The sequence below is a fragment of the Microcaecilia unicolor genome, chromosome 4 (genome assembly GCF_901765095.1).
Source record: "Microcaecilia unicolor chromosome 4, aMicUni1.1, whole genome shotgun sequence".
NCBI lineage: Eukaryota > Metazoa > Chordata > Amphibia > Gymnophiona > Siphonopidae > Microcaecilia > Microcaecilia unicolor.
Window position 1 is genome coordinate 224,288,221 of NC_044034.1, and position 24,092 is coordinate 224,312,312.

The following is a 24,092-nucleotide window of genomic DNA, read 5'->3' on the forward strand; positions in this document are numbered from 1 at the left end:
TATTGAAACCCTCTACTCAGTGTACTGCAGCAGCTAAGAAAGCAAATAGAATGTTAGGTATTATTAGGAAAGGAATGGAAAATAAAAATGAGGATATTATTTGTATCTCTCCATGGTGCGACCGAACCTCAAATATTGTTTGCAGTTCTGATCATCGCATCTCAAAAATGTAATAGAATTAGGAAAGGTACAGAGAAGGGTGACGAAAATGATGAAGGGGATGGGACGACTAAAGGCTAAAGCGCCTAGGATTCTTCAGCTTGGAGAAAAGACGGCTGAGCTATGTTATGATAGAGGTCTATAAAATAATGAATGGAGTGGAACAGGTAGACGTGAGTCACTTGTTTACTCTTTCCAAAAATACTAGCACTAGGGGGCATGCACTATATATATATATGCAAAGGCCAATGCGGATACCTTGAAACTCCTGGGAGTTGATCAAAGTCTTACCCTAGAAAGCCATGCAAAAAATGTAAGAAAGAAAATGTTCCATGCAATGTGGAAACTTAAAAGAGTTAAGCCTTTCTTCCCAAGGGAGGTATTTTGCAACCTGGTGCAATCAATGGTGTTGAGCCATTTAGACTATTGCAATTCCATATACGCCGGATGTATGCTCTGTAATTTTGTTTTTTATAATAATCTCTACCATTTTTCCCAGCACCGATGTCAGACTCACCGGTCTATAATTTCCCGGATCTCCTCTGGAACCTTTAAAAAAATCGGCATTACATTGGCCACCCTCCAATCTTCCGGTACCCTGCTTGATTTTAAAGATAAATTACGTATTACTAAATTACGTATTGTGTTGGTATGATGGCCGACAGGTAAAGAGCTCCGCAACGAGCTCCTGAGGTCCGAGGGAATAAAACCACCCAGACCTACCTGAACCACCCTTGACTGAGCCAGACTGGAGCGGAGCGAAGACGGAGCCGAGTCGGAGCTGATTGGTGGAATACCAACAAGCTGAAAAGATCTCGCCAAGCTCTAGCACAGGCGGCAGGCGAAACTAACCGCGACCGCTGGCTACCTCGTGGATTTTGTAGGAAGGCAGCCGACAGGTAGAAACTTTGTAAACGAGCTTCAGAAGTCCCTACCTGGTCATCCTCGACCGGACCGGAGCTGAGTTACAATCGACTGGAGGAACCGAGGAGGAAACGGCGAGATTTCTCTGCCCAACTCAAACGGCCTCCCCGCTCCGGCAACGTGGTACCGAGGGAAACATTGCCGAACAGAGCTGCCCCGTTCCTCACGAGGAGGTGGAATATCTCCTCAAGATGGGATTGCAGCCCCCGATAGCGACGATCGAAGATTGCTGACAGAGACCCGGGGATCCCAAAGCCACGTGAAGACTGAGTACCGAGACTCGTCCAAGAGCCACGTCTTACCTCCCCCGCTACCCAATCGCCACTAGAGGAACAGAGGCACGAAGCGGCAGGCAACACCATTGGCGTGCTTCACCCGAGCAGAGAATGGCCTGGAAGGGGCCCAAGGTGTAGCGCGGAGCCTGGAGTGTCCTGACCAGACCAGAGCGCCCACGTGTACCACCCGACCTTGTGGATTAAACAGCGGCAACTGTGAAGGCCGAACAACCCTCAGCCGGACCGAACCACAAGGAAGACAGGGACCCGATGACCGGATTGAAGAATAGACGCGTGAAAAAAATCCTTATCACACCAGCAGAAGGACTCATGCCGAAAACGAAAAAAACTTTTCACTTTCCTGCATGGTAGTAAGTAGTTATTCCTGTATGGTAGTAAGTAGCTAATATGATAAGCATATGATCTCACTACTACAAAAACAAACGCCTTTCAAAGTTCTTTAAAAATAAAAATACCTGTAATCTGCATCTAGAACTGCTTTAAATGCCTGTAATCTGCATCTAGAACTGCTTTAAATGCCTGAAATCTGCATCTAGAACTGCTGTTAATGCATGATCACAACTGCTTTCGAATGTAATGCTGTTGATGCCTGCTTATCACTGATCCTAAGGGTATTGCTTCTAATGCCCGCTTATAATGCCCGCCCACAATTGTTTCTAAGTGCATTGCTTTCAGGGCCTGCTTACAATCGCTCTCGAATGCAATGCTAGGGTTGCCTGCTTTTAATTGATCCTAAACGGACTGCTCTTAATACCCGCTTTCACTGTCTCTAAGAGCATCGCTTTCAGTACCTGCTCACAGTTGTTTCGCATAGCACAACAAATATGTCACTCCACTTAATTAGGTAACGCCAACATAAACGCACCAACCGTCTCGCAACCGTGAAATACACGCCAACCTCCCTATAGACATACTTCCAAAATCTCCTGAAAGCTGACTTTCAACGTTCTATAAACGACCTACCAAACATATAACTGCACCATAAAGAGACAAGAACCATCACCTGTTACACAAGTTGAATATCACACCACGGACCCAAAATAACAGCCAAAATGAACACCAACATACTGATCATGATAATTTACCTACTCCCCCTAATATATCATGTATGGACCATTCCAAATACACACACCAATCTACCTACAACATATGCACACCACACACAATCTACGTATAACCCACCAGAACAGAAGAACAACAAACAATCAAAAGAAAAAGTAAATATATACAGAAACAAGCACCAGAAAGGGAAAAAAGGACACAACAAAAATAGACATCAAGAAAGCAGACAACTTATCCAAGTCAAGACCTCAACACCACAATTCAAATCCCACTATTCAATCCAAATAGGATATGCAAACACTAGATCAGTAGTAACTAAAACTGAAACCATAACAGACTGGATCACCGCAGACAATCTTGATCTCCTATTCATCACTGAAACCTGGGTTCACAGCCTTCAAGATCTTATAATCTTAGAATTATGCCCACCAGGATACAGAATTACACACTGGACAAGAAACGGAAAAAGAGGAGGAGGATTAGCCATAATACACAAATCTGAATTTAACATCACAAACTTAGCCGAATCCATACGGCCACAACTTGAAATCGCCTCCATAAGAATAAGTCACTCAAACTTACAGGAACACCTCAATGCAGTGATACTCTACAGACCTCCAGGAAATTGGCGAGATAGCCAAACACACCTCATGGACTTTATCTCGAACACTTGCATCTCTTCCTCCAACCTTATCATAATAGGAGACATCAACTTACACCTGGAAGATATCACTAAAACAAACACCCAAGAATGCAGAGAATTCCTACAGCTCTGGGACCTACAAGTACCAAACACGAAACCGACACATGAAAAAGGACACACATTAGATATCATAACACACAAATTTGATCATAACGCAAACTTTATAATAACCAACACTAAGTGGTCACCTGTACCTTGGTCAGACCATTACATAGCAAACATCACTCTCCAATGGAGAAGAAAAGTTCTACCTAACAAACAAATACGAAAAACTTACACCACAAGAGGGAAAATAGACCCAGCTGAATTCTGGCAACAAATCTACATCGACGAATGGGCAACAAAAACTGACACAATCCAATTCCTATCTCACTGGGACAATAGATGCAAACTGATATTAGACAATATTGCCCCAATTCAAACCAGAACCTCGCACAGGAAAAACTCCATACCATGGTTCAATGAAGAATTGAAAAAACTCAAAACACAAGTTAGGAAACTAGAACGCACTTGGAACAAAAAAAAAGATGACCCAACTCTAATTGCCTGGAAACTACTCCGAAGGAAATACAAATATGCCATAAGACAAGCTAAACGACAATACTACAAAACTGAAGTCGGGCCAAACTACAAAGACACACACAAACTCTTCCAACTCGTGAATAAATTAATAGACACAACCCCAGTCACTAACAACAACAAAGACACCCCAGGAGCTGACGACCTGGCGAAATACTTCAACGAGAAAATAATAAAACTACAACACAAAATACCAGCCAGCACAATCGAATATACTACACTCCTAGAATGCCTAGACCCAGAACCCGGAATCCACCCAACAGACAGGATCTGGACTGAATTCACAATAATACCAGAAGATCTTATATCACAGACACTCAAAAGATTCGCCAAATCCCGATGTAAATTAGACATATGCCCAAACAACCTCATGGAGTCGGCCCCCCAACACTTTATAACGGACCTAACTAACCATGTGAATTTCATGCTACAAAATGGACTCTTCCCAAAGGAGAAAGGCAACATCCTACTAACCCCCATACCTAAGGATGCAAAGAAAAACACCAATGAATTAACGAACTACAGACCAGTAGCATCCATTCCCCTATTCACCAAAATAACAGAAGGCATGGTGACCAAACAAATCACAGATTATCTAAACAAATTTTCGATACTGCACGATTCCCAGTCAGGATTTCGCTCCAATCACAGCACGGAAACCGTACTAGTCACGCTTATGACCAAGCTCAAGCAACTGATAGCGAATGGCAACAACATACTACTACTACAGTTCGACATGTCAAGTGCTTTCAACATGGTCGACCATGGAATTTTACTACACATCCTCGAGTACTTCGGAATCGGAGGTAACGTTCTCAGGTGGTTCAAGGGCTTCCTAACCACCCGCTCATATCAAGTGACATCAAACTCGACAACATCAGCCACATGGACACCTGAATGTGGAGTTCCACAGGGATCCCCCCTCTCACCGACCATATTCAACCTAATGATGACACCCTTGGCTAAGCTATTATCGAACCAGAATCTAAATCCATACATATATGCTGATGATGTAACAATCTTCATCCCATTCAAACATGATCTAAGAGAAATCGCCGACGAAATCAACCAAAGCCTGCACATTATGAACTCCTGGCCGGATGCATTTCGACTGAAATTAAATGCTGATAAAACCCAATGCCTGGTACTCACCTTGCAATACAACAAGAAGGAATTCACCACCATCAACACACCCAATCTAAGTTTACCAGTCTCAGACACCCTAAAAATCCTAGGAGTCACCATCGACCGACACCTGACACTTGAGGACCATGCAAAGAATATAACTAAAAAGATGTTCCACTCCATGTGGAAACTAAAACGAGTCAGACCATTTTTCCCAAGGAGTGTTTTTTGATATCTGGTACAATCTCTGGTACTTAGCCACCTGGACTAATGTAACTCACTCTACGCCGGCTTCAAAGAACAAATACTCAAAAAGCTCCAAACAGCCCAGAATACAGCAGCCAGACTAATATTCGGCAAACCAAAATACGAAAGCGCTACACCCCTCCGCGAAAAACTACACTGGCTCCCACTCAAAGAGCGCATCACGTTCAAACTCTGCACCTTGGTCCATAAAATCATCCATGGAGACGCCCCAGCCTACATGTTGGACCTAATAGACCTTCCATCCAGAAATGCAAAAAAATCCTCCCGCACATTCCTCAATCTCCATCCTCCCAAATGTAAAGGCTTGAAATACAAATCAATGCATGCATCAACCTTCTCCTATACAAGCACACAACTCTGGAACTCACTGCCACGTAACCTGAAATCGGTCTATGAAATGACTAAATTCCGAAAATTCCTGAAAACTTATCTCTTCGACAAAATATATCATAAGGAACAACACGTGTAACTCCACTTTCTTTAAGATATCTAAGAACGTTCCTTATATCCTTTGCCTCTATACTATCATGTACCTATATCAATGGCTTTATTACCATCATGTATCCCACCAACATGTAACCAAACTCTGCAAATCAAATGCATAATCTTTTCTATTCCCGTTACTATGTATTTCACCATCATATACTCAAATCTTGCTGTAAAACCAAATGTATATTCTTTTCTATTTCCAGCATACAAGATGAATTGTAAGCCACATTGAGCCTGCAAAGAGGTGGGATAATGTGGGATACAAATGTAACAATAATAATAATAACAATAGTTCTGCGAGTTCATTTTTCAGTTCTATGAGTATTCTGGGATGAATACCATCCAGTCCAGGAGATTTTCTACTCTTCAATTTGTAGAACTACCCCATTACATCCTCCAGGTTTATAGAGATTTCATTCAGTTTCTCTGACTCGTCAGCTTCGAATACCGTTTCTGGCACCGTTATCTCTCCCAAATCTTCCTCGGTGAAGACCGAATTAAAGAATTCATTTAATCTTTCCGCAATGGCTTTGTCTATCTGAACACTAGTGCTGGGCAGACTTATACGGTCTGTGCTAGAGCCGGTGGTGGGAGGCGGGGCTGGTGGTTGGAGGGCGGGGATAGTACTGGACAGACTTATACAGTCTGTGCCCCGAAAAAGACAGCTACAAATCAAGGTAAGGTATACACAAAATGTGGCACATATGAGTTATCTTGTTGGGCAGACTGGATGGACTGTGCAGGTCTTTTTCTGCCATCATCTATTATGTTACTATGTAAAGCACAAATCATTAAGAGACTTCAGACAGCCCAAAACACTGCAGCCAGACTCCTATTTGGAAAAGCGAAATATGGAAGTGCCAAACCCCTCAGAGAAAAATTACACTGGCTACCATTAAAAGATCGTATTACATTCAAAATCTGTACCCTGGTCCACAAAATTATTCATATATATGTTTGACCTCGTCGATCTACCAGCAAGGAATACAAAACGTTTGTCACTTACTTTCTTGAACCTCCATTATCCCAATTGCAGAGGACTTAAATTTAAATCAATATATGCATCTAGTTTCTCCTACATCTGCACACAACGTTGAAATGCACTGCCGAATACCATAAAAACAACACACGATTTGGCAGCCTTCCGGAAACTATTAAAGACTAGCCTGTTCAGAGAGACTTATCAAAAGGACCCTTCTTAAAAAACATGACATCAGAACTGTTCCAGAATTAGTTAATATTGAATTATTCTTATTTTGGTTACTTCATTACATTGTCATTATTGAATTCTTTTTCACAGCCCTTGATTTCAACACCTGAAATGTATTGGTTACCGATTTTCTTCTAATTTACAGTGTATTCTATATACTTTAACTAGAACATTACTCTGTATTTCTTATTCTGGAAATGGCGAGCGCCACTACGGTATTTGTAAGCCACATTGAGCCTGCAAAGAGGTGGGGAAATGTGGGATATAAATGCAGAAAATAAATAAATATGTCAGCAGTTGTCCATCCAGCATATTAGTAACATTATCTATATTTTATCTTTCTAATTCACGTCAAGTTTCTGGTCAGGCAATGGATCTTGAGTCACTTAACTGACAAAGCTATGATTTCCCAAAAACAAGTTATGATTAAATTCACTGATCAGGGACACAGCCTAGTTCCATGTTCTTTATCATTCTGCTAGCCTCTGCTGTTAATTTAGAAATATGTGTTATGTCTAGCATCTATTTCAAGTCATTGCAAGTTTAGCTTAATTCCTAGTAAATTATTATTATTTTAGTTGCTGTAAGCAGAATTATCTTAGCTGCAAGCTTTTTGTCTCCCCTGATTTATTTATTACATTAAATTCCTGGGCAGCTCATAATCATTTTCAACCCGGGGGTCTCTATTCTCAGGTAGATTTTCCAGACCATCAACACCATGTACATAGCCATACATTCAGCGCTAGGATGACAGCTTCCCTCATTTGCCTTTACCTGACAGCTTCCCTCATTTGCCTTTACCCTCAACTGGAAGAATCGATGAGATCACTGCCTGTGCACCTAACTGCTTCACCATCTGTTTGTCCCAGAGCCATGAAGTCATGTTTGATATGTTCAGTAGGATACCTAACAATATCATTTGTGCCAACATGGATGAGCAGTAGCAGCATAGGATAGTGGTCAGTAGTCTTTATGAGTCTTGGCAAACTTTCTGCTACATCTTAAATCTTGACGTCTTTGATGTTTGAAGGCAGATGGAAAAAGAGCAAGAAAATACAAGTTGAAGCTAAGTTCACTCCTGCCTGCCTGTTCTTTTAGATTTCTAGTGCTGGTCTTTTTTTTACATTATTTGTATCATTTTTGAATTATTTCTTTATTTTTTGAATTTTTGTTAGTGTGTAGGGTTACTTTGAGCCAGATGTATATAGGGATTTTCACTAAAGCTTTTTTTACATTCAACTTTTGAATTTATCACAAAGTAAAATATTAACAAAATTATTGAAAAGGGTCACGCAAAGAGGAGTCTTTGAGGGGCATAATCGAACGTCGCCGGCGATCTATTTTGGCGGTGGTGCTACAGCTGGCCGGAACCGTATTATTGAAAAAGATGGCCGGCCATCTTTTTTTTCAATAATACGGTTTAACCCACCCAAATGCCAGAGTTCGCCGGGTTTGAGATGGCTGGTTTTGTTTTTCAGCGATAATGGAAAAAAATGCTGGCGATCTCCAACCCGGCGACATCCAAGGCATTTGGTCGTGGGAGGAGCCAGCATTTGTAGTGCACTGGTCCCCCTAACATGCCAGGACAGCAACCGGGCACCCTAGGGGGCACTTCTAAAAATTTAAAATATATATACAAATACCTCCCAGGTGCATAGTTCCCTTACCTTGGGTGCTGAGCCCCCCAAATCCCCCCCCCAAAACTCACTCCCCACAACTCTACACCACTACCATAGTCCTTATGGGTGAAGGGGGACACCTACATGTGGGTACAGTGGGTTTTGGGGGGGTTTGGAGGGCTCAACACTTACCACCACAAGTGTAACAGGTAGGGGGGGATGGGCCTGGGTCCACTGCAACCAACATAAACTTCCAGGGACCTGCACACTGCTGTCAGGGAGCTGGGTATGACACTGGGCTGGCACACAGGCTGGCAAAAAAGGTTTTTAGTTTTATTGTTTTAGTGTGGGAGGGGGTTGGTGACCACTGGGGGAGTAAGGGGAGGTCATCCCCCATTCCCTCCGGTGGTCATCTGGTCAGTTCGGGCACCTTTTTGAGGCTTGGTCATGAAAATAAAAGGACCAAGTAAAAGTGGCGAAATACTGATTAACGCCACTTTTTTTTCCCATTATCCGCAAAAGCAGGCCATCTGGTAGCCACGCCCATGTCCCGCCTTCGCTTCGCCGCCAACATGCCCCCTTGAACTTTCGCCGGCTTGACGACGGGAAAGCGGCGATGGTGTAAAAAAAGCAGCTTTCGATTTCGCCGCTTTCACGAGATCGCCGGCCATCTCCCGATTTATGTCGGAAGATCGCCGGTGATCACTTTAAAAAATAAGCCTGTTTATGATCTATAGAGCTAGATAGTGAGCTGTTGTTACGGCTAGACTCACTGAAAAATAAAGCTCAGCTGCGGTAACCGCCTATACTGAAGTTCCCTCTAGTTTCTCTTTTCTTAATTAAAATTCCTTATTGCTGATTTAAAAGTGTATGATTCCTTTCTGGATTTCCCTATACATCTGATTTATGGGATTGAGTTTTTTGTGTAGTTATTTATATTGTCTCTTCCCTGGGATTTTATAGTTGGTAGTGATTCACATCTTGAATCTTGGCACCAGGCAGACAGAACACTTCCTTAGATATCGTGTCTGGTTGGTAGATGGGCACCTTTGTACTCCTCAAGAGAATCACCACTGACTTTTGCTTCTTATTAACCACTTATCCAGCAGCTTTGGGATTTTTGGTCATTGTTTCCTTCTGTTCTTGAGATATTTTCAACTCTTCTACCTCCAGGACTGCAAACCAGATCTTCAGTTCAACAGAAAATGGAGTTGGGGGGTTGATTTTGCAGAATCTGTGTCTAGCTGTCCTTTTTCTGCACAACATCTCCTTTCCCTTTTGCCAGAGATCCCCAATGCCTCAAGATGCATTTCCGGAATGGATTTCTAGTTGTCACAGTTGCTTCTTAGTTTTGCCACTTCCTCTCTTAGTTCTTATAATTCTTTCACGAGGGATTCAATGGGCATACATTTAGCACATGAAAACTAGACCCTCACCTTGGACCAAGCATTCACTCTAGACAGAGGCAGATGCTATGATGAGAGCAGCAGCTTTGGGGGGCACAATGTTTCTTAGCCATACTTCAACTCTAGGAACTTTTTATACCTGTGGATAGAAAGAAAAAGGCCTATCAAAGCCCCAGCCCTATCTTTTCCTTTACCTGTTCTGTAAGTTACAAGAAGCAGGCTTTAATGGGCGATCTAAGATAGCAAACTCTTTAAAGTGAGATCTAATAAATCAAACAAGAGCGCCCAACCTTTATAGAATACCAGCATAGCGCACAAGGTTCGCCTAACTTTGGGCGCTGGACTTATACCTGATAAGTCGGCACTATTCCATAACTTGGCACCTAACTTTTGGGAGCACCCACCATTTGCCGTGCCCTTTTCATGGCCACTTCCCCTTTTTGGTTGCATGCGGAAAACATTAGGTGCTAAGTTATGGAATAGTTCATAAGTACATAAGTATTGCTATATTGGGATGGACCGAAGGTCCATCAAGCCCAGCATCCTGTTTCCAACAGTGGCCAATCCAGGTTACAAGTTCCTAGCAAGATCCCAGAACAGTACAATACATATTATGCTGCTTATCCTAGAAATAATCAGTGGATTTTTCCCAAGTCTATTTTAAACATGACTTATGGACTTTTCTTTTAGGAAGCTAGCCAAACCTTTTTTAAATCCTGCTAAGCTAACTGCTTTTACTACATTCTCTGGCAGCAAATTCCAGAGTTTCATTACATGTTGAGTGAAGAAATATTTTCTCCGATTTGTTTTAAATTTACTACTTTGTAGCTTCATTGCGTGCCCCCTAGTCCTAGTATTTTTGGAAAGAGTAAACAAGTGACTCACGTCTACCCGTTCCACTCCACTCATTATTTTATAGATCTCTATCATATCTCCCCGAGCCATCTTTTCTCCAAGCTGAAGAACCCTAGCCGCTTTAGCCTTTCCTCATAGGGAAATCGTCCCATCCCCTTTATCATTTTCATCACTCTTCTCTGTACCTTTTTTAATTCCACTATATCTTTTTTGAGATGAGGTGTCCAGAATTGCACACAATATTGGAGGTGCGGTCGCACCATGGAGCGATACAGAGGCATTATAGCGTCTTTATTTTTGTTTTCCATTCCTTTCCCAATAATGCCTAATATTCTATTTGCTTTCTTAGCCGCCCCCGCACACTGAGCAGAGGGTTTCAACGTATCATCAATGCTGATGCCTAGATCCCTTTCCTGGTCGGTGACTCCTAATGTGGAACCTTGCATTACGTAGCTATAATTCGGGTTCTTCTTTCCCACATGCATCACTTTGCACTTGCTTACTTTAAACGTCATCCGCCATTTGGATGCCCAGTCTCGTAAGGTCCTCTTGTAATTTTTCACAATCCTCTTGTGATTTAACAACTTTAAATAACTTTGTGCTGTCAGCAAATTTAATTACCTCACTGGTTAGGCCCATCTCTAGACCATTTATAAATATGTTAAAAAGCAGCAGTCCCAGCACAGACCCCTGGGGAACCCCACTATCTACCATTCTCCATTGAGAATACTGACCATTTAACCCTACTCTCTGTTTTCTATCTTTTAACCAGTTTTTAATCCACAGTAGTACACTACCTCCTATCCCATGACTCTACAATTTCCTCTGGAGTCTTTCATGAGGTACTTTGTCAAATGTCTTTTGAAAATCCAGATACATAATATCAACCTGCTCACCTTTATCACATGTTTGTTCACGCCTTCAAAGAAATGTAATAGATTGGTTAAGAAGATTTCCCTTCACTAAATCCATGTTGGCTTTGTCTCATTAATCCATGCTTTTGAATATGCTCTGTAATTTATTTATTTATTTACAACATTTATATCCCACAATATTCCCGCCCATGGGCAGGCTCAATGTGGCGTACAATAGTTAATAAACAAACCATAACACAATAGCACAAAGTACAGTGGACAGGGTCACAGGAGGGGGAAAGAGAAGTCTGATGAGGGAATGGAAGAGAGGGTGGGTGATTGGGTATCACAAAGTGAGCTGTGGGCTAAAAGGCTGCAGCTCCTGCAGGACTCGTGGTAAATGCTCTGCCAAAATGGAAGGTCTTGAGACGTTTCTTAAAGGTCGGGTGATCTGAAGTGATTTTGATCTCCCAAGGCAGCCCGTTCCACAGTTGAGTGCTGAGATAAGGAAAAGAGGAGCCATAGATGGTCTTATATTTGAGGCCACGAGAAGCAGGGTAATGGAGAGTGAGGTACGAGCGGGCTGATCTTCGGGGGTTCCTGGGCGGTAGGTTAACAAGAGGGACCATATAGGAAGGGGCATCTCCATAGATAATTTTGTGCACCAATGCACAGGTCTTGAACGCGATGCGGTCCTTCACAGGAAGCCAGTGCAGCCACTCACGCAATGGTCTCGAGCTTTCAAATCTGGATTTCCCATGGATGAGCCGGGCAGCTGTATTCTGGGCCGTTTGCAATTTTTTTAGGAGCATACCTGCACAACCTCCGTAGATACTATTGCAGTAGTCAAGACGGCTAATCACCAGAGACTGGACCAGATTGAGAAAAACAGAGAGAGTAGAACATTTGCTGGACTGTAGAGTTCACATGCTGCTCCAACATCAGGGTTCGATCAACCAAGACACCCAGGATTTTTAGGGATAACGAGATGGGTAGGGTGAGCTCAGGAGTAATTAGCGCAGGAGGCCAGAGTTTGCAATAAGGAGAGGAGAGGACCAAGCAGTGCGTTTTCTCGGCGTTGAGCTTGAATCAAAAAGAATTGGCCCAGTCAAGCATGGTGTTAAAGCCGTGACGAATCCGACTGGTAATTTCATTCAGGTTCTTCTCAAACGGGATGTAGATAGTGATGTCATCTGCGTAGATAAACGGGTTTAGCCCCAATTTGGAGAGAGCCATTGCCAGGGGGATCAACATCACATTGAACAGGGTAGGTGATAGCGGAGAGCCTTGCGGCACTCCGCAGTCAGCTTTCCAGTGAGATGACCGAGTGGAGTTGGCTTGTACTTGGTAGGATCTGGATGTTAGAAAACCTCTAAGCCAGGCTAATACATTTCCGCTTGCACCGAAGTAATCGAGGAGCCGCAGAAGTATATCATGGTGAACCATATCAAAGGCGCTGGACATGTCGAACTGCAAGAGTAAAATGCTCTTCCCCTCAACTATCTCTTGCTTGAAGTTAGATAGGAGAGTGACAAGCACGGTCTCAGTACTGTGGAGCGGTCGAAATCCCGATTGTGAGGCATGCAGAACATTAAATTTGTCCAGGTGAGCATTGAGTTGCTTATTCACCAGGCTCTCCATAAGTTTTATGAAAAGGGGAATGGAGGCAATTGGCCGGTAGTTGGACAAATCGCTACTGAGTTTCTTAGCGTCTTTACCATGGCTTGCTGGGAACTTGCCTTCACCGAGCATATGGTTTAGATACAGGGTCAGGTCTTCAAGGAAACAGGCAGGGGCACTTTGAAGCAGATAGTTGGGGCATACATCCAGCCTGCAGTACTTCCGAACAAATCGGCGAAGCTTCCTCTTGACAGTATCAACTGAGAAGGTGGAAAAGCTGGCACCGACGTCAGGCTCACCAGTCTATAATTTCCCGAATCAGCTCTGGAACTTTTTTAAAAAATCGGTGTCACATTGGCCACCCTCCAATTTTCCGGTACCATGCTTGATTTTAAAGATAAATTACGTATTACTAGCAATAGTTCTGCAAGTTCATTTTTCAATTCTATCAGTACTCTGGGATGAATACTATCTAGTCTAGGTGATTTGCTGCTCTTCAGTTTGTCAAATTGCGCCATTACATCTTCCAAGTTTATAGAGATTTCATTCAGTTTCTCTGACTTGCCAGCTTTGAATACCATTTCTGGCACTGGGGAGATCCACGTACAATTTCATTGAGCACCAATTACGTAGCCAATTGGTGCCAATTCAGTTGCACATGAATCTCTGATCTGTGCACAAATTCCAGCACCCAATGTTCTGCGACCTATATAGAATTTGGGGGTGCAAGACTTTTTCGATGACTACTAGAAGCATTAAGCCACATTTGTATTTAGCTGATATCGTGTTTATGGCAGGCCTATTAACAAAATGGAATATGTTAATAGAGTATCTATAATGGTTTATGATGTATTACATTTGATGTACCTCCTTTCCTGAAGGTGTATCATGTCAATGTACAGACTAAATTAAGTTAGAAAGGAACTCCACCGTCAAGAGAAGAGAACAGAAAACAATCATACAGAAGAGTACAATCTACCAATAAGAGCCAGATGCCATAGTTAACTTCTAGTCATTCAAGCAGGTGCTAAAATTGACTTCCAATCATTCAGACTTTAATCATAATGACTGCTCCTCCTTTGGTAGTCTTTACAAAGCTTTTCTGTATGTTTGACAGCTATTTTGTGTGACAGATATTTTGAAAATATCAACTTTTGTGACAAGCTACTTCTCATTTTCTTAGTTTTATTTACCTTCCAGAGGCTAAAGATAATTTGAGTGAATCATGCCTTTGATGCATTTTGTATTCAGAAAATGACTGGACTTTTTAATTTCTTTGAAAAAGTTTACTTTGTTGATGTTTCAGGTTTGCTGTTCCCACAAGAAAGTTCGTCATCCTTGTTATTGAACTCTCGATTACCGACTCCTCCTGCAAGTCCATCCCCTCCATCAGTCAGGGGCCCCCATACCATGTCCTGGAAAACCAAAGAAATCCGAATGAGACGTTTAAAAATGCATGGCCAGCCAGCAGAGGCAGTGAAAAACCAACAGTGTCAATCAACAGCAAGCTGTGAAGCCAGGTGCCACCTTACAGATGAAGAGTTTGCTATATTAGACCTCTGTAGTGCACCGAACAACTCCGATCCCATTGTAGCAGAAACTGCAGTGGGATCTAGGATCGATGATACCCAGAGTACCACCTCCAGGAGGTTGATTACAGGTCCAGATTCTGTCAACTCGGCACTTATCAGGTGAGTATAAACTGCTTAGAGACCTCACAGAGAGCTTCTAATGGGAAAGAAAAGAGATGTTTTTATCTAAAGCAGGTAAGTAAATTTGACAGCAAACTGAGCTAAACTAAAGGATTTAATTAGTACCAATTATGTTGTCAGCAAGATATTTGCCATGAAATACCATTAAAAAGTAAAGGGGTCTTGAACTAAGCTGCATTAAGCAGCTAATGCTTTCTCTGTTTAAAAAAAAAAACTTGCGTTAGCTGCTTAACTCAGCAGTGGGCGGGAGCTGGTTGTGACATGGGTGGGCAGATGAGTGGCTGGCTATGACACTAGTGCAAGGGTCGATAACACACTCTAGCTATCAGGACTGCCAATAGTATAACCACAGTTACTGTCACCTTACGAGAAAGCGGTAAGTATAGCTGCGCTGTAAGCAGTCCATTAGTTCAGCTGTTGATTAGCAAAGTGGCACAGTTACTGGCACTTCCAGTCCTCTCCCCATCTTCAAATCCCCATCCTGATTCCTTGCTCCAGATGGACTCCCACCCAAACCCTTTCTCAACGTGAAAGCTCCTACCTGATCCCTTACCCAACATGAAAAGACCCATGTGAACCCTTCCTCAACATGAAGGCTCTCCACATGATCCTCTCCATGACATGAAGACCGCTAGGGAGTCATAGGTGCCATGTTGGATGATGGTTCCGATCCAGGCAGTAACATATACATAGTAACATAGTAGATGACGGCAGAAAAAGACCTGCACGGTCCATCCAGTCTGCCCAACAAGATAACTCATATGTGCTAATTTTGTGTATACCCTACTTTGATTTGTACCTGTGTTCTTCAGGGCACAGACCGTATAAGTCTGCCCAGCACTATTCTCGCCTCCCAACCACCAGCCCCGCCTCCCAACTTCTGCCACCTGGAATCCCCCCCTCTCTAAACTACCAGTGGAGCCCCCGGGTAGGTTCAGTGTATAGGGGGAATGTAGAGCTATGGAGGGGCAGGATTGTCATAGGGGCTTGATGTCTAGGAAGGGTTCCCGGGGGGGGGGGGGGGGGGGGGTCTATGTCAGGGAAGGGTTTAGTTGGAGCCTTCATGTCACGGAGGGAATCAAGTGGGAGCCTTCATTTCGGGGAGTTGATCTGGTGAGAGCCTTCATGTTGGGGAGCAGATTGGGAGGGGGCAGGGTTGCTGATAGGGGGACGGGGGACGGGGCAGTTGCAGGTGCAGGCAATCAGCAGAAGAGCAGCGCTGGAGGAAGATGTCTTCTGCTGGCAGGGCCTCGGGATTCCCACCAGCCAACAAGGTGGAGTTAGGGCAGAGTGTGGAAACTTAGCCAGTTTGTGGCAGTTTTCAGTCTGCTAACCGGCTAAGTAACCGCATAAAAATAGGACAAAAAAAAGGCTTTATGTGGAGAGTTTACTGGGCACTGGTTTGAATATCAGCCACTGCCCACTTAACTTCCATGTTCTGCCACGGACTGAACACTGACCAGATAATATCTAAAATGGTTCATGATCACACATAAAAAGGCCTCTAATACTATTAAATCTTAAATAAGTTACACAATAGTGGAGTTGCACTACATATTTTCTAAAGACATAGCAGGAAGAGAGGGAGTGCAGAGAAACAAAAACTATGATCAGGAGGGGAAGAACTGCTTGTATGTTGTTAGGGTTTATCTGTTATTATGTATGTAAATTGTTCTCAGCTTAGAATTTGTAGATAACATGGATTATAAATAAATTTTTTTATTAATAATATTATTACTAGGACTATCAGACTTGCTTAAGGGAAAATAAACTAAGGACTAATTGAAGGGAAGGCTTACATGAAAAAATAAGCTGTAAATTGGTTATGAGACGTGCCAGGTAAGCATTCCTATACCATGCCTTTTAGATAGTGCTGGGGAGGAGTCAGCTGTCTTGGTACATGTGGGTACCAATGACATGGGAAAAAGTGGGAGAGAGGTTCTGGAAGCCAAATTTAGGCTCTTAGGTAGAAAGCTCAAATCCAGATCCTCTAGGGTAGCATTTTCTGAAATGCTACCTGTTCCACGCGCAGGGCCCAAGAGACAGGCAAAGCAATGGAGTCTCAATGCGTGGATGAGACGATGATGCAGGGAGGAGGGTTTTAGATTTGTTAGGAACTGGGCAACATTCTGGGAAAGGGGGAGCCTATTCCAAAAAGATGGGCTTCACCTTAACCAGGGTGGGACCAGGCTGCTGGCATCGTTAAAAAGGAGATAGAGCAGCTTTTAAACTAGAAATGGGGGGGAAGGCCGACAGTCGCTCAAAAGCACATGGTTCGGGATAAGGTATCTTTCAAAAATATCACCAAAACAGGGAAGATAGGGTATCCTGATAGTGAGGTTGCAAAAGAGACCGTAGTAGATCAGGTGTCCCTAAATAAAAATAAAAATCGGACAAAAGATTGCAAATTAGTACTGTCAAGTACTAAGCATGATGTAAATAGGAGCATCAAACACAGTTTGAAATGTCTATATGCGAATGCCAGGAGCCTAAGAAATAAGATAGGAGAGTTAGAATATATTGCACTAAATGAAAAATTAGATATAATAGGCATCTCTGAGACCTGGTGGAAGGAGGCTAACTAGTGGGACACTGTCATACAGGGGTACAAATTATATCGTAGTGATAGGGTGGAATGAATTGGTGGAGGGGTAGCATTGTATATTAGCGAGAGCCTTGAATCAAATAGATTGAAAATTCTGCAGGAAACAAAACACTTCTTGGAATCACTGTGGATTGAAATTCCATGTGTAAAGGGGAAAAGGATAATGATAGGAGTGTACTACCATCCGCCTGGCCAGGATGAACAGACTGATGCAGAAATATTAAAGGAAATTAGGGATGCAAACAAACTGGGCAACATAATAATAATGGGTGATTTCAGTTACCCCGATATGTAAATGTAACATCGGGACATGCTAGGGAGGTAAAATTCCTCGATGAAATCAAGGACAGCTTTATGGAGCAGCTGGTACAGGAACCGACGAGAGAAGGAAAAATTCTAGACCTAGTCCTTAGTGGAGCGTATGATCTGGTGCGGGAGGTAATGGTGCTGGGGCCGCTTGATAACAGTGATCATAATATGATCGGACTTGATATTAGCTTTGAAGTAAGTATACAGTACATAGGAAATCAAATACGTTAGCGTTTAACTTCAAAAAAGGAGACTATGATAAAATGAGAAGAACGGTGAAAAGAAAACTTAGAGGAGTGACTGCGAGGGTCAAAAATTTACATAAGGCGTGGATGCTGTTCAAAAACACCATCCTTGAAGCCCAGGCCAAATATATTTCGCGTATTAAAAAAGGAGGACGGAAGACCAAACGACAGCCGGCGTGGTTAAATAGTGAGGTGAAGGAAGCTATTAGAGCTAAAAGAAAATCCTTCAGAAAATGGAAGAAGGAACCGACTGAAAATAATAAGGAATGTCAAGTCAAATGCAAAGTGCTGATAAGGAAAGCTAAGAGGGACTTTGAAAAAAAGATTGCGTTGGAGGCAATAACACATTGTAAAATGTTTTTTAGGTATATTAAAAGCAGGAAGCCGGCAAAAGAATCATTGGACCGCTAGATGACCGAGGAGTAAAAGGGGCGATCTGGGAAGACAAAGCCGTAGCGGAGAGATTAAATTAATTCTTTGCTTCGGTCTTCACCGAGGAAGATTTGGGTGGGATACCGGTGCCGTAAATGGATGTAATGGGGCAGTTCTACAAACTGGAGAGTAGCAAATCTCCTGGACCAGATGGTGTTCATCCCAGAGTACTGACAGAACTGAAAAATGAGCTTGCGGAGCTATTGTTAGAAATATGTAATTTATCCTTAAAATCGAGCATGGTACCGGAAGATTGGAGGGTGGCCAATGTAACGCCGATTTTTTAAAAAGGTTCCAGAGGAGATCCGGGAAATTATAGACCGGTGAGTCTGACGTCGATGCCGGGCAAAATGGTAGAGACTATTATTAAGAACAAAATTACAGAGCATATTCAAAAGCATGGATTAATGAGACAAAGTCAACATGGATTTAGTGAAGGGAAATCTTGCCTCACCAATCTACTACATTTCTTTGCTGCGAGCAGTGAGCCGTCGAGTGGGTCTCCACCCATCTTGAAGACTCCTGCTGGGCAAGCCACCGGGACCGATCCCTATTGGACCCAACCCCGAGGAGGCGTGTAGTTTCCACGATTTTTCAGGGGAAGGAGGAATGCTCCCTATACTTACAATAAGCGTAGGTACAATCCACCTTCCCAACAGCCTTCTCAGGCTCAGCCCCAGCGCGCTCGTTCACGTCAACAGCGTGCGCCCAGACAGGCTCCTGCAGCTCCCCAGCAAAAGCAAGGGACGGGCTTTTGACTGGCTCCAGCTGAGCATAGCCGCCATAAACGTACCTGTGCTGGACGATCTACCGGTTGGAGGAAGGTTAAAGTTTTTCACCAAAGGTGGCCTCGCATAACCTCCAACCAATGTGTTCTTCAAATAGTCCGGTTGGGGTACTCCCTCAGTTTGATCTCCAGACCTCCAAATTGTCCACCGGGAGCTCAGTCTTTTAGCTTCCAGCACAGGCAGGTACTTGCAGAGGAACTCTCCATCCTTCTCAGCGCCAGGGCGGTCAAGCCCGTTCCACCAGGGCAAGAGGGGCTGGGATTCTATTCCAGGTACTTCCTTGTGAAAAAGAAAACAGGGAGGATGCGTCCCATCCTAGACCTAAGGGCCCTGGTCAGAGAAAAGTTCAGGATGGTTTACCTGGGCACCATACTTCCCTTGATTCAGAAAAATGATTGGCTATGCTCTCTGGACTTAAAGGATGCTTACACACTCACATTCCGATACTTCCAGCTCACAGGAAGTATCTGCGATTCCGTCTGGGAACACAGCACTTGTAGTATTGTGTGCTGCCCTTTGGGCTTGCCTCCGCGCCCAGGGTGTTTACAAAATGCCTGGTGGTGGTTGCAGCGTCGCTATGCAGACTGGGAGTGCATGTGTTCCCTTATCTTGACGATTGGCTGGTGAAGAACACCTCAGAGGCAGGAGCTCTACAGTCCATGCAAATGACTATTCATCTCTTGGCGCTACTAGGGTTTGTCATCAATTACCCAAAGTCCCACCTTCTTCCAGTTCAACAACTAGAATTCATAGGAGCTCTGCTGGACTCTCAGACAGCTCGGGCCTATCTTCCCAAGACGAGAGCAGACAACCTTCTGTCTCTCGTTTCCACGGCCAGGGCATCTCAGCAGATCACGGCTCGGCAGATGTTGAGACTTCTAGGCCACATGGCCTCCACAGTTCATGTGACGCCCATGGCACGCCTGCACATGAGATCTGCTCAATGGACCCTAGCTTCCCAGTGGTATCAAGCTGCATGGAATCTAGAGGATGGGATCCAGCTGTCCACCGATTTTTGCAATTCTCTTCAGTGGTGGACAATTTGATCCAATTTGACCCTGGGACGTCCCTTCCAGATTCCTCAAAAAGTGCTGACGATGGATGCATCTCTTCTTGGGTGGGGAGCGCATGTAGATGGGCTCCACACTCAGGGAGCTTGGTCCCTCCAGGAATCAGGTCTTCAGATCAATTTCCTGTAGCTGTGAGCGATCTGGAACGCTCTGAAGGCTTTCAGAGATCGGCTGTCCAATCAAATTATTCAAATTCAGACAGACAACCAGGTTGCCATGTATTACGTCAACAAGCAGGAGGGCACCGCATCTTGCCCCCTGTGTCAGGAGGCCATCCAGATGTGGCTTTGGGTTCACCGTCAAGGCATGTTTCTCCAGGCCACATATCTGGCAGGCGTAAACAACAGTCTGGCCGACAGATTGAGCAGGATAATGCAACCTCACGAGTGGTCGCTCAACTGCAGAGTTGTTCACAAGATCTTTCGAGAGTGGGGCACCCCCTCGGTCAATCTTTTTGTCACTCAGCTCAATCACAAGCTCCCTCAGTTGTGTTCCAGACTTCAGGCCCATGACAGGCTAGCGTCCGATGCCTTTCTCCTTCATTGGGGGAAGGGCCTTCTGTACGCGTATCCTCCCATACCTTTGATGGAGAAGACTTTGCTGAATTTCAGGCAAGACCGCGGAACCATGATTCTGATTGCGCCCTTTTGGCCGCGTCAGATTTGGTTCCCTCTTCTTCTGGAGTTGTCCTCCGAAGAACCATGGAGATTGGAGTGTTTTCCAACCCTCATCACTCAGAACGAGGGGGCGCTTCTGCATCCCGACCTCCAGTCCCTGGCTCTCACGGCCTGGATGTTGAGAGCGTAGACTTCGCTTCCTTGGGTCTTTCTGAGGGTGTCTCCCGAGTCTTGCTTGCTTCCAGGAAAGATTCCACAAAGAAGTGTTACTCTTAAGTGGAGGAGGTTTGCCGTCTGTGTCAGACTTTCAAGGCAGAAACTAGGATCGTGAGCCCTTGGGCCACTGCCGTGGAGCAGCAGTGGCAGGCAAAACTACCCCACACCAGAGACAAGGTAGAACTCTGACAGAAACAGCTAGACTTCATCTGCGATTGACCGCCCTTCCCCAGGAGTTGAGCCCCTGGGTGCAGGTGGCCGGCAGGACTTACTGGACAGGGCAGGCACTGGATACCAACTAGGCTGAACAGGGACTGAGGGTCAGAGGGGAAAGGAATATACATGGGCAGCAAGGCAGGAAACTGGGCTAGGACTCACAGACAGACAATACTACACAAAGCAGGAAATGGACAAGCTAAAAGACAGGAACTGAAAGCTGCCACGCAGCCACTGAAACAGGGTACAAATACTGACAGACAAGAGACAGGACTGAAAGCTGCAGAGCAGCCACTACAACAGGGTACAAATACTGACAAGACTGAAAGCTGCAGAGCAGCCACTAAAACAGGGTACAAATACTGACAGACAAGAGACAGGACTGAAAGCTGCAGAGCAGCCACTAAGCAAGAGACACAGACAAACAGAAACTAGACAAGGAATACAGACCAGAAACAAGACTAGGGAAGTAAGCAAATAAACCTAAGCTAAACTACACACAGATAACTAGAAACAGACAAGGAACTAAACAAGAAACCAGACTAGGCAGAAGTGCAACAAAGCACCAACAAACCAGGGACCTTAGACGATGCAAAGGCAAACTCAGATGGTTCCAGGTGGTAATAAACCCATCAGCAGCTGAACCTCAGCTGCAAGAATCATGAGGCAGCTACGGGTGAGGCTAGCTGCCAAACTTTAAACCAAGTCTGGAGGGCTGGAATATCTGGACCGGACCAGAAAGAAAGTTTGGAAAGTATATGGTAGTCACCGGTTCTGGCCACCAGAGGGCAAGAGGAACACAAACCAAGACACAGGCAGAAAGCATACTGAAGCACAGAGAGGCTTAACACACACAGATGCAGTATAGTGGAATAATCAGAGCCATGCTGGAAGCAGCCAGCACACAGAGACAGAGACAGAACTAACTCAGGAAGAACAGACAGAAGTCAGCTCAGAAGCTGACTGCCGGAAATAAGGTGAGTCTGAGAGGGGTCACGACCACAATCGTGACAGGCCCTAGATCCTCGCTCTTGTCCTACACAGACCCTGCTTGAATACCTTCTACACTTGTCAGAGTCTGGTCTCAAGACCAACTCCATAAGAGTTCATCTTAGTGCAATTAGTGCTTTCCATTATCGTGTAGAGGGTAAGCCTATCTCTGGACAGCCTTTAATTGTTCGCTTCATGAGAGGTTTGCTTTTGTCAAAGCCCCCAGTCAGACCTCCACCAGTGTCATGGGATCTCAACATCGTCCTCACCCAGCTGATGAAACCTCCTTATGAGCCACTGGATTCCTGCCATCTGAAGTACTTGACCTGGAAGGTCATTTTCTTGGTGGTGGTTACTTCAGCTCGTAGAGTCAGTGAGCTCCAAGCCTTGGTAGCCCATGCTCCTTATACTAAATTTCATCATAACAGAGTAGTCCTCTGCACGCACCCTAAGTACTTGTAACTTGAATTGGCCGCTGTTGGAAACAGGATGCTGGGCTTGATGGACCTTCGGTCTGTCCCAGTATGGCAACACTTATGTACTTATGTACATCTAGTGCTCTCTCTGAGTCCAACTCTTTAGTTACCCAGTCAAAAAAAACAAAAAAACAAATCAGATTTGTCTGACAAGACCTGCCTCTATGTTGTCTCAGGACTTGCAATCCATTGGATTTCAGAAATCTTACTAGTCTCTGTTTTTGAAGGGTTTCCATTAATTTAATTAACACAGAGGACTGTCAAAGTGGCCTGTAGTTCCCAACCTCTTCCTTACTTCTGCTTTTGTGCAGAGGGGCCACATCTGCCGTTTTGCATCCTCCAGCTTCACTCCAGACTCTTGAGAAGTACTGAAAAGGTCAGACAGTGGATCTACCATTAAATTTTCAATATCTGATTATTCTGATGCAAATCTCACCCATGTAGATTCATTAGCTTCTAGACCTGCTACATAGACTTCATGACAGGAAGTAGGCTGCTCCTGCTGTTATGCTCTATTGCATTCACCTTTTGCTTCTCTCCTAACCCCCACCCTTCATCATTGTTGCCTTACTTTATCCCTCAGTGGAGATGGGATCTGACACCTGCACTTTCATAGTTGCAGTGGCAACTGCAGCTGTTGCTACCTTCTTGATGAAATCTCTCTGTAGCTTACTTGCAGTCTTATTTTCCCTGTTGGGATCAAAAGAGACAAACATTTGGGCGGACTGTCTGAAGGAGCTTGTCTGCCCCACATAGAAGGCCAATGCTCTCTTGCAGTCCAATGTATACAACTGACGTTCAGCAGGGCGGGTATGAGGACGGGGAAAAAATGTTGGCAAGACAATTGACTGGTTTGCCTAAATCGGTATAATCAAATGCCGATTTTGGGCATCCCCAACTGCTTTCCGTCGCGGGGACGACCAAAATTCATGGGGGTGTGTTGGAGGCATAGCGAAGGCGGGATGGGCGTGCCTAACACATGGGCGTCCTCGACCCATAATGGGAAAACAGGGCATCCCTGACAAGGACTTGGACGACTTTACCTGGTCCAGTTTTTCTTATGACCCAGGCACAAAAAGGTGCCCGAACTGACCAGATGACCACCGGAGGGAATCGGGGATGACCTCCCCTTACTCCCCCAGTGGTCACTAACCCCCTCCCACCCTCAAAAAAGAACTTTAAAAATATTTTGTGCCAGCCTCAAATGTCATACTTAGGTACATTGCAGCAGTATGCAGGTCCCTGGAG

At 44.3% G+C, this 24,092-nt stretch overlaps 1 protein-coding gene across 1 annotated transcript in view; it reads left to right on the forward strand.

Moving 5' to 3' along the window:
• Positions 1–24,092, forward strand: part of LRRC56 (leucine rich repeat containing 56) — a 407,692-nt gene that overhangs the window by 346,762 nt on the left and 36,838 nt on the right. The window contains exon 14 of the mRNA XM_030201285.1: positions 14,475–14,859. Coding sequence (XP_030057145.1) covers positions 14,475–14,859 — 385 coding nt within the window. The remainder of the gene's footprint in view (positions 1–14,474; positions 14,860–24,092) is intronic.